Here is an 11,130-nt window from a genome sequence, read left to right on the forward strand (position 1 = left end):
GTCAGACTAAAATATTAGATATTATTACTTCAAATTTTTTTATGCTAATAAGTAATTTGATTGGATATCTCACTAATTAAGAATTTTAGATATTTTTCTGATCTTTTTAGTCAATTAATTATCTGTTGGACAAACTCAATCACTTATACATAATATAAAATTTATTATATTCAATCATCTAAAAATGAATTAAATAAATTATGAGTAAATTAAAGTTTTATCTCTGAATTAATAGATGATAATATACTTAATTTTATTCTCGCGCACACATATCTAGAGAGCTAGAGATAGAGGTAATTTGTTGCCATTGAAGTAGGAATTTAAAATTTCATCATGGATATTTCAAGGAATGAATTTCATTCACTATGAGTCTATGACAATTATGACTTCATGAACAAGTATACCGTTCTACTTTCCTTTCATTATTGTAGAAATTTTGGTGAATCTTTGAACAAAAACAAAGAAAAAGTTATTCTCACTACAAAAAAACTAGTATAAAATGACATCAACAAAATGGTAATTTTAAAATATTGCCGTTATATTCATAAATTGAGGCGGTTTATGTGGCTGCCATAATTTACTGGTGGAAAGCGGCAGTTTTTTAGTGAATTTGGCGGTTTTAAATGCCAGTATCTCATTATCTGCTTCCGTAATATAAAAACCTAACTCTTATTTTACTAATAAACGCTGTGCTACTCAATCTATCGAAACTCCATGGCAACGTGAGAACTAGGAAGAAACTCCCTTGCAGCGTGAGATATGCGATCTCATCCACGACGCTCTCCTCTGGTGGCAAGCTCCTCCATCAACGCTTTTCTTCCAGCTGCGATCTCCTCCATCAAAGTTTCCTACTCCATCGTGTTGTGCTCTGTGAAGCTTCTCCTTCTCCATCTTCGTTGAACTAGGTTTATATACAAATCCACAATCTCTTCTTTTAATTACTCATATTTTGTATTTGCTAATTGTTACTACTTCTATATCTTTAATGCTAGGTTTTGATTTTCTCTTTGTTAGCAAAAATTGGGGGTAAGGTCTTCATGAAATTCCTTCGATTTTTTTCTTACATGCATGTATACAAATTTTCATTCGTTTTGCGGTTTTGATTTGTAAATATGCTTTTGGTTGGTGATTTACTGATTCGCATAGCACGTGTTTGATGAATTGCTTGAATGCTTATCTTTTTTGTTCCAAGGCAATCGAAGATTCTAGAATTTCAATCGTGGTTTTTTCCCAAAGCTATGGGAATTCGACATGGTGGTTGAAGGAATTGGAGAAGATAATGGAGTGTCGGAGCAGCAAGGGTCAAAAAGTTGTGCCGGTGTTCTACGGTGTTGATCCATCGGAAGCTGGTGCGGCGTTTGCATACCGGGAACCGCTCAAGGAAGTTGCTTGCCTTCCAGGTTTTGTTACATATATCAGCAGGTACTTTTAAGTTTTAAAACTGTTTGATTTAAAGAGAAAATAATGCTGAACAGAAAATCTTTTTTTTGTCTATGCATTTATTTAATCATTGTTGCATGCGATATATCTCTTTCTCAGACATATCAAAAAATTATTTTATTAGCTTGAATGTTAGCTACATGTATTCAGCAGTCGTCGAATGCTATGAAACTCTCAAGGATATCATTTATGACCTCCTGCAAGATGAGGAAGATAAGATGTAAGGAAAAAAAAGATATCACTATTTCGCATGCTTACATATTTAGTTTCTATTTTTATTTCTTAATTTCATTTTTAGTATTCTTTGTTAGGATTTTGCGAAATCAGAAAACATGATTTTATTGTTTTCAACTTTTTTCTTCTCAAAATGTGAAAATATAAACCAAACAGTAACTTTCTTTCTGCTTTTACCGGAATCCTCTTGATTATTCAAGGTCTTCCATGTATTGTGATAGGATTGTAAGCCATATTTGTGATAAAGTTGAATGGAGCATACAAGAACACACATTTGTCAAGGAATTCAAGATGAGTGGTTTGCCTTCACTTAGTGAGAAATTGGAGAAATTCCTAACTCTATTGGTAACTCTTTCCTCTCAGAATATCTCAATTTCCTATATAGACCCTTTGACAGTAAAGGAATCAGCCATAAATGTGCCTCAAAATCTGGATGCTCGTCGCCGTATCACATTCTTTGCAAATTCCTTATTCATGAATATGCTGAAGGCTCCCAAAGTTTGAAACATGTTGTCCTTCAGGTTAGTCATTATGATTAACTAATTTAATGACATGAAAGTGGAAAAAATAGAATGAATATTGAAAAATGGCAAGTGCCAACAATCTTAAGTTCTTAAATATTAAAGGCACATAATGTTTGTTAATTTTAATTGATGCTACTATGATTGGAACTTATGTAAGCTTTTTCTTTAGTGTTTTGACACCATATTACAAAGAAGATGTTCGATATTCGATTGAGGAACTTAATAAGGAAAATGAAGATGGGATATCAATCTTATTCTACTTAAGAAAGATATACCCTGGTGAGTTTGGTTTTATTTTCTCACCTATTTTGTTTTCTCCCTCAGTACATCTTCACTCATTTCTAAAGCATTGTAGATGAATGGCGTAATTTCCATGAGCGGCTTAATGACTTGAAAGTTGAATGATGAGGATAAGAATAACTTATTAACTTTTTCCGAAGTTTATTCTGTAGTAAGTGTAAATAATTTCAATTTATATCATAATTTCATGATAGTTTGAAGGATTGTAGTTTACTCAGCTGCCAGCTCACTCAGTTAGAATTAGAAGTAATTAGAAGTTGTTTAGTTAGTTATACTAGATGAATAGTTAGACTTAGCTAAGTGTAACTCATACATGTATATTAGCATACCCTGGTAATACAGTGACTGTGCATTGATTAGACAGTTTGGCTTTGTCATGACTCTAGATTCATTACTGAACTTTCAGTTGTAGATCATTTGTTGCTTCCAAGGTTTTTGTCATTACTAACCTTTCTAGCTGATTTATTATGATTTCTTTGGATGCTGAGAATGTGATCAAATTAATAAAAATTATTAGAATGCACTGTTACTGTTATAAACAAATTAAAGTTGGTTAAATTTCACTCATTACCTTTTAAAATTTGAGTTGTTTTGAGGCTGTTACTGTTATAACAAGTATTAGAATGCACTGAATATTTTGCAAGAATGCTTATTTTTTATTTTAGAATCTATTGTGTGTTTGCAAATCATCCTTAATAGTCTGTATCTATTTTTTTTATTTCAGAATGGATCATTCCTAGAGCTGCTACCTGCCATAAGTTGTTACTGATGTGTATTCTGGTTAATATGTTTGAAGAAACTAATCTGATAGGAACCAATATATAACAACGTGTTGGTCTTGTTAGATCAAGTAAAGAAATGAGATCACCGGCCATAGTAGAATTGCTATTCTGGTTAATATGGTTTTAACTGAGCTTGAAGCAGAGGAGCGCCTATCCTATTCATGTGAGAAGGTGACACGATGATGATGATCATGCTTCTATCGAATTAACACTATAATTGAGAATGCGTTATTAATGAATTTTCCCAAAAGAATATCTTAAGTGGTGTTTTCTTCTTTCTTGATATCACTTAAGCAAAGTTTTAATCTTGTGTCATTAAATCATGTATGTTTATGTAGGGGCCTGCTCAAGATGAAGTCATTGCTGAGCTAAGAAATGCATTTCTGGAAATTGTTAAGGAATATAAAGTCTTTACTGCAAATTTTTAATAATAATTGTGACTTTAGGTTGTGGCAGCTGGTGGACTGCATGTAGTTGGCACAGAGCGTCATGAGTCTCGGAGAATTGATAATCAGGTTTGCATTCTTTCCTTTTCTTGGGAATAGCTTCTGGCATTACACAGCCAAATGCCTTTTATAATTCTCAGCTATCATAGCCCCTATTCACAACTCCTTTCATGGATATATTGTTGAATAAGTAGTTAAACTTGAAACTTTAATTTCTATTTTTTAAGTTGCGTGGTCGAAGTGGCAGACAAGGAGATCCAGGAGGCTTACGCTTTTTCTTAAGTCTTGAAGATAACATTTTTCGTATATTTGGTGGAGACCAAATTCAGGTAATCTATTTGATGTGCAGCTGCTGTGCAGGGTCATTGATCACCAGAAGTGGAGAACTACTTCTTTGACATTCAGAAACAGTTGTTTGAGTATGATGAAGTGCTCAACAGCCAAAGAGATTGTGTTTATACAGAGAGAAGACGAGCACTTGAATCTGAGAATTTTCAGTCTCTTCTTATTGAATATGCTGAATTAACAATGGATGATATTATAGAGGTAAGTTTTAATTAATAACAATTTCATTTATATTGTTACCTCTTGACTTTTTGGGCAATATGATGATGAATTGAATTTTGAATTAGGCAAATATTGGTTCTGATACTCCAAGAGACAGCTATTAGTAATATGGTTATTGTGCAGTTATAAGAAATTTTCATAGTAGAATTGCTAATTTAAGATAGTGGAATTTGCAGATTATTTAATGGAAATGATTTATCTGGTTCTATACCAGAAACATTAGGACTAGTTCAGACACTTGAGGTTCTGTAAGTAATTGCCTCATATTTCAATTTTTTAATAAATTTTCTCGACTCTTTCAACCAATCTAATTTTATTTTTTCTCTTTATATTATTTGACTAGTTATATATTGTTTCTAATGACATCTTTTCATTGTTATAATTTCAATTTATAACAGCCGGCTTGATAGAAATTCCCTGACAGGAGAGGTTCCTACAAGTCTTTGTAAGAGATGAGTTTGGATAATGAAGTTGGAGTGTTGGAGCAAGAAACAAAGATGTTGGAGCAAGTTCCCGAGATGAAACTCACACAAGAGACTAGAAAACTAAGGCAGGCTTGTTTTAAAGTTAATTACAAAAGGAGAAAATTTTTGGCCTCCAAATCTTATTCATCATCACATAGTTAAGCTACTTGTCTTGTATATTCATATTCTAAGTAGTAAAAACAACACTTATTAGATGGTTTAAATAAATTATTAGATATTAACATAGTTTAGAGAACTGGATGGTAGATTTAACTTATTAGTGTTTATTGAAATGTTTGTATTTTGGTAAGTTTAGTAAGACAAGGTTTTGTATAGGAGTTATTACTTTTGATTTTCAATAATAAAAAATTATATATTATATTAATATTTTGTTTATGAGTTATATATTTCATTTATAGATTATGATTTTTTGCTATTGTGAAATTTTAATCACAATTATTTATTTAACGCAATAAAAATGATGGTAAAAATTATTTTTTTTAAACGATAAAAAATGTCACTGTTAGGGTAAAACGGCAGTTCAAAAATATTGTTTTAACCAACCAAAACGCCACTCTGTCAGGGTAATAATGGCGATTCAAACCGCCGTTTTAACCTATCCAAAAGCCGCCATTTTAACCCTGGAAATAACGGCGGTTTGAACCGCCGTTTTAACCAACCAAAACGCAACTCAGTTAGGGTAATAATGGCGGTTCAAACCGCCATTTTAACCTATAAAAAAACTGCCATTTTAACCCTGGAAATAACGACGGTTTGAACCGCCGTTTTAACCAACCAAAACACAACTCTGTCAGGGTAATAATGGTGGTTCAAACTGCCATTTTAACCCTGGAAATAACGGCGATTTGAACCGCCATTTTAACCTATTCAAAAATCGCCGTAATAACCAGAATGGCATCCAGAATTACGTCGCTTTACGAAATCGCCATTATTGGTAATAATGGCGGTTCAAACCGCCATAAATACAAAAAACTGCCGTTTTTACCAGAATTTTTTGTAGTGTCTATAATATGTAATAAAGAAAAGTATAGGGTGTCAAGATATAAATCTGTCAACTATTACCAATAATAATTAAAAATAATTAAATATAATTTTTATATCAATTAAAAATTTAGTGGGATCTATTATATAGCATTTTGAAAGAATAAGGAATGGTACCCGTGCTTGAAGCTTAATCACGTCAATAACAAAGACTGCAGTGCAATCCATCACGCAACCCTAATCATCTTTCTCTTCACCAGCCGTGTCTCTTTCGTGAAATTTTTCCAGTCACCGGGACGCTGCCATTACTGTTTGACAGTGACTGTCCCTTCTTCCGGATCCCATATTGTGGCACTGCCAGTCCCGTGGAAGAGAACTGCAACGTGAGTGTATGAAGGTATCACACAACCCTCTTCTCCTCAACTATTTCCATTAATCTCTCCGTCCTGAAATTTTTCACGTCACCAGGAAGCTGCAATCACTGTTCGATTTGTGACACAACCTCTTCCACGCGATCTGATTTTGTGACACCGCGATTCTCGTGAGAGATAAAGCCATCATATGCACCGTTATCGCACCCCACCATAAGCGCCATATTTAGATAATTGATATTAGGATTTAAACCATATTTTATAAAATGTGATTAGTATGTTTACTTTATAATTTAAATTAAAAGTAATTATTTAAATTCATTGATATATTGATCAATAAAATCTTATGCATTTTGAAAATAATTTTTATAGTATTATATTTGATTTCTGAATTGTTATTTTATCTCAAATATTTTGTAAAATTATTATATTTATATATTTTACTCTAATCCTAAAATTTTTTAATAAAAACCCTAATATCCCAAATTTCCTAATTTACTACCCTAAATCTCTAAACACACGCACACAACACTCAGTAAGTGAGGGAGAAAGGGGAAACAGAGAAGGGAGAAGGGGGAGCTCGAGGGAGAAGAGGGGAAGAGAGGAGGGGACGATGCGGCTGGGTCCTTACTGCCGTCACCGTTGTTGAGGCATTGGAGGAGAGAGAGATTTGCTTTGCAGAGGCATTGAGGGAGACAGACGCGACGCGAGGAAGAGGAGCTCGTCTTCATTGCCGCCGTCGCCGCGCCTTGCCGCCGCTGCCGTTGATGGAAGCCGCCACCATCGTTGGGAGGAACCAAACAGGGAGAGGAGGTCGCCGTTGATGCTACCACAGAAAGGAAGGAAGCAACGCGTGTGAGGAAGTGACGCAACAGAGGAGGAGCCGTTCCTCTGCCGCTGCTGGAATTCCTGGTCGCCGCCAGAATTCATGGTGAGTTAATCGTGCCTAGCTACCATAATCACCACCTCTGAACCTTATTTGCTCTATAACAACCCTGTGCTTGCTTCTGATGTTCTTGACTCTGTTGAGTTTGTTGGAATTATCACAGTTGAAGCTTGTCACCAGAGAAGACAAGTTGTTGCGCCATCCTTTTCATTCTGACATCGATTCTCCCATTCAAAACCCTGTAACGCTTCCACTCTTGTTCTGTTTAGCATTGTTTCTCTGTTATATTCTTATTCTAATTACGGTAGCCAGTATCGTTGTTTTAGTACTGTTGTGTTCTGCTGGAAATGTCAAAATTGTTACTTCGACTGTGATCATAGTTGGTGCCGCTGCCTTTGTCCCAGTTATGTTGGAATTGTCGCTGCTGCTACCACGATTGGGGATAAAGGGGCTTTTTGCGTTAAATAATACGATTGCAACATCAAGGTAGGGGTTTAAATTTTAAATGGTTTTAATTTAAGAATGCCCATAAAGTTTATTGAATAACTGCAAATAGGTTGAATTATTGTGAGTAATTGATTGGTTGTGTGGATGTTGAATTGTGGCTGTGAATTGTATGAAATGGTGGATTTTGTGGAATTGATTGATCATGGGTGGAATATGAATTGTTGATGAGTGATTGATGAAAATTCTAAATTTTGATGGATTATGTTGGATTTGTTGCTGTTGAGTTGGTTATATGATTATTATATCAGTGATGGATTTAGTTGATGATTGATTGGAATTGGGTTTAGAGAATGTTTAAAGGATTGAATTTGAGATGTTGAATTGCTTGCTGAAAAATTTGAGTTTTGAAATTAAATGGCAACTTTGAAAGTGAACCAGCAACTTAATAGAGATTGGAATGTTATGAGATTAAAAGCTAAGTGAACTACAACAAGTATAGTTATTAATATTCAATTTTGAAGGTTTCCTTTTAACTAGAGAATTAGTTATGATTTTTCAAAGATGAATAGTAAAATCTGATTTTCTGCATTACTTCTAAACGAAGTCAGAAACTTTGAAAAGTTATAACTAATTCTGTGATGATTGGAATTGTATAGGACCAAATCCGGATTAAACTTGGGAATATGTGGAGCTGGACTGGAAAATTTGAGGCCTTTTTCGTTATATACACAATTTATGGCGAATTTTTAAAGTTAGGTCGATAAATCTGTCCTGCAACAGAAAAGTTCAAATAGGGTAGCAACTTGTTTGTTGTACTAAGACTCCTACGAGCTGAGTTTTGGAGCGAAACTAATTTTATTTTAAAATATGATTAATTTGGTTTATTTCTATAAAAATTCAGAATTTTAGGAGTTAAGGATTGGGAGTTGTGAATTTTTTAAAGTTAATGATTTAAGCTGGAAAGAACCAGTTTTTAGCAAGTTATGCATCAACTTCTAATGCTTGTAACTCTTAGAATTGAATAGCAATTCGGTTGCAACTAAGACACACTTGTTGCTAGATAAGTTAGGAGTTTCCAAACCAAACTTTAGCCTAATTGAAGTTTTGTAGTAAAAGTTATACAAGTTGAAAGATACTAAACTTGTTGGTTTCTACAATCAATGTAAAAAAGTAGTTTACTTTTGCTAGGTGACTTTACTTAATTGAATGCATGTCTAAAATTACTTAACCTCAAAGTGCATTAAATTTAAACTTTATAAATATGTCCTTGTGTGAGAGATTTTATTTCTGGTACTAAAATTTTATGAGAGCAATATTTATACAATAAGTTCTTTCTGGATCGCATCCATAATGCCACAAAATAAATTAAGAAGATACAAATGAAGTGAAATGATTGGCTCACTTGTAACATAATCGATCTTGTGGATTGTAATGTTATTATTATCTATCTTGTTTCAGATTTTGCTAATTGGACTTGGGAGGAGTTCAATTTGATTTCTTTTAAATTAAGAGGATACAAAACTCTTACCACTAAGGGTTTCTTTTATTGTCACAATTTGATTGAAAGATGGCAACAATGATAGCAAAGGGTTGCAGTGAAGGCAAAGCGTCTCGAGTTTTATGTGTCTGGTGAAGAGGTTAGCTTTTATTGGGTTTCTTTCCTGCATCCTGGTATTGTAGTTTGGGATAATATTTGATTTCCCTGATGTGGGCACTGAAGTTTAACATTTGATTTGTGACTGTGCTTTGGGTTTAGAGTTAGTTAACCTTCTCTATTTGTGTCATGTGACAAAGCCTTGAGCAAATTGGTAATAGAGCAGAACGCCTTAGAATTAATTCAGATATATATTTATATTTAAGTACTGATATTGAGGTGGAAATCTAGATTTCTTCTGATTAGTTTTTCTGCTAGCATTCTTCTTGCTATATTATTTTCTGTTTTATACATGAATTTTTATTGAAGTTATTGTCTGGGTCCTATTAAGTGATTATTTCATGTAATAGCCTTAACTTGCGAGAACTGTATGGTGAAGTCTAGATACTTGTATGCTTTTTATATCTTAATTTAGTTTTCAGGACATATTGAAGAAAGCTCAGCTTTTTTCCCCTTGTGCTATGGATGTTGATTCAATACAAACTCTTGATCCTATTAACACTGTTAGTAATTTTCCTTCAACTCTATTAACACTTTTCTTTTTCTATCATTTGCCAATGTCTTTGAATTTAACATTTGTTTTGATTTATGTATTCTCTAGTGGTTAGAGCAAAAGGTTAAGTTGAATGATGCTGAGCACAAGTTAAAAGATCAAGGACGTCAACTAAAGGTTCAACAGAAAAGAATTGGTTCTACTAAAAAGACAATTCATGCTTTGTATAAAAAGTTAAATCTCCTACTTCCTTCAACTTTGTCTGATCCTGCAGAAGATGAGCTTGGGACAGGCTCTAGTGATGATGAGGATGATAACATAAGTGATTGACGTCAGGAATATATGTTTTTTTTTTTAGATTAAGGAATTTTTAGGTGAATTAGTCAGTACATTTTATTTTATTCATGATATTTGACCTTTTTAAAGGCTTTCTTTGTTTTAGTTTAAGTATTTTTTTTCTTATTTTAGTTTGATTACATTTATGGACAAAAGTATTTTAATAATACATAATTTTTAACTCTTTTATGGTAATCAACTTTTTCATGACTTTATTATGTGTTTATAATTTCGATGATGTAATATGAAAAAAATGATTATGATGATCTTAATATAGAAAGCAGATCGAATACAATTTATTTTCTAAAATATTTATATATTAAATAGCAAATTATTTTGTATGAAAATTGTTTGAAATATTATATTAAATTTGTAGAAAATTTGTGCGAAAATAATTTTTTATTTTGTATGAAATTTGTTTCAAATACGTAAATTCTTTTAAATTAAATTTGTCTGAAATTTAATTGAAAAGAAATATTTGATTTGTCTAAAATTTGTTCAAAAAAAATTTGTTATATTTGACTAAATTCGTTAGAAATTTGTCTGAAATAAAATATATTTTTTTGTTTGAAATTTTTCTAAAATAAAATATTTTTACGTTTGAAATTTGTCTGAAATACATTGTCTTTATGTTGGCTAATCTGTCTAAAATTTGTCTAAAATACATCATAATAGTTAGAAATCTAGCAGATAAATGCCTATTCAAAATCTGTCGCAAAATCGTCTGAAAAAAATTTCAGATGAAATTTCAGACAAAATATAAATTAGTAACAAGGCTTTTTGGGACAAAAAAAATTTGTCCCAATTTTGTTTGAAAGAAACATTTTGTCTCTAATTTGTTCGAAATTTATTTCGATTTCGTCTCAAAATTCGTCCGAAAAAGTCCTATTTCTAGTAGCGGCATTGTCGTTGTCGTGGATGCACATTGAGCCATAGCGTTTCACCTTCGTTGAGACATAGCCCTCACAGACCACCGGCAACGTGAACAGCCACTCTCATTGGCAAATAGTTTTTAAAATCTGTAGGAGAAAAGTGTATGTGTCTCCATTGAAGGTGAGTGGACCACATTACATCGATGGATCCATCAATTTGTGAAGAAGCATCGTACAACACTGCATATGATGTGAGTGATCATTCTAATTCCACCGACGTTAATGTCCCATCTCTGAGTGAAGATAACACAC

At 32.9% G+C, this 11,130-nt stretch overlaps 1 protein-coding gene across 40 annotated transcripts; it reads left to right on the forward strand.

Moving 5' to 3' along the window:
* On the forward strand, nt 1–5,142 carry LOC112784429 (callose synthase 7-like). 40 transcript variants are annotated; one of them, XR_011879056.1, is made up of 11 exons: nt 632–905; nt 993–1,026; nt 1,193–1,422; nt 1,591–1,660; nt 1,875–2,195; nt 2,368–2,477; nt 3,223–3,451; nt 3,619–3,795; nt 3,954–4,272; nt 4,470–4,541; nt 4,692–5,142. XR_011879056.1 is itself a non-coding variant. In XM_072230379.1 (11 exons), the coding sequence occupies exons 3-5, from the start codon at nt 1,280–1,282 to the stop codon at nt 2,176–2,178; spliced, it is 543 nt and encodes a 180-aa protein (XP_072086480.1). In that variant the 5' UTR covers nt 632–905; nt 993–1,026; nt 1,193–1,279; the 3' UTR covers nt 2,179–2,195; nt 2,368–2,477; nt 3,223–3,451; nt 3,619–3,795; nt 3,954–4,272; nt 4,470–4,541; nt 4,692–5,142. The 40 variants fall into 40 exon arrangements, 25 of the variants coding, with proteins under 25 accessions (XP_072086492.1, XP_072086490.1, XP_072086480.1 ...); XR_011879055.1 differs by having other exon boundaries at nt 1,896–2,195; XR_011879054.1 differs by having other exon boundaries at nt 1,594–1,660.
* The last annotated feature ends 5,988 nt before the right edge of the window (nt 5,143–11,130 follow it).

Source organism: Arachis hypogaea, chromosome 20 (genome assembly GCF_003086295.3).
Source record: "Arachis hypogaea cultivar Tifrunner chromosome 20, arahy.Tifrunner.gnm2.J5K5, whole genome shotgun sequence".
NCBI lineage: Eukaryota > Viridiplantae > Streptophyta > Magnoliopsida > Fabales > Fabaceae > Arachis > Arachis hypogaea.

Bases quoted from the DNA above. Each gene is read 5' to 3' on its own strand.
- LOC112784429 (XM_072230379.1), top strand. From the start codon at position 1,280: ATGGAGTGTCGGAGCAGCAAGGGTCAAAAAGTTGTGCCGGTGTTCTAC. The intron at 1,423-1,564 runs GTACTTTTAAGT...TTATTTTATTAG, and splicing joins TTTGTTACATATATCAGCAG to CTTGAATGTTAGCTACATGT. The intron at 1,661-1,874 runs GTAAGGAAAAAA...TGATTATTCAAG, and splicing joins CAAGATGAGGAAGATAAGAT to GTCTTCCATGTATTGTGATA.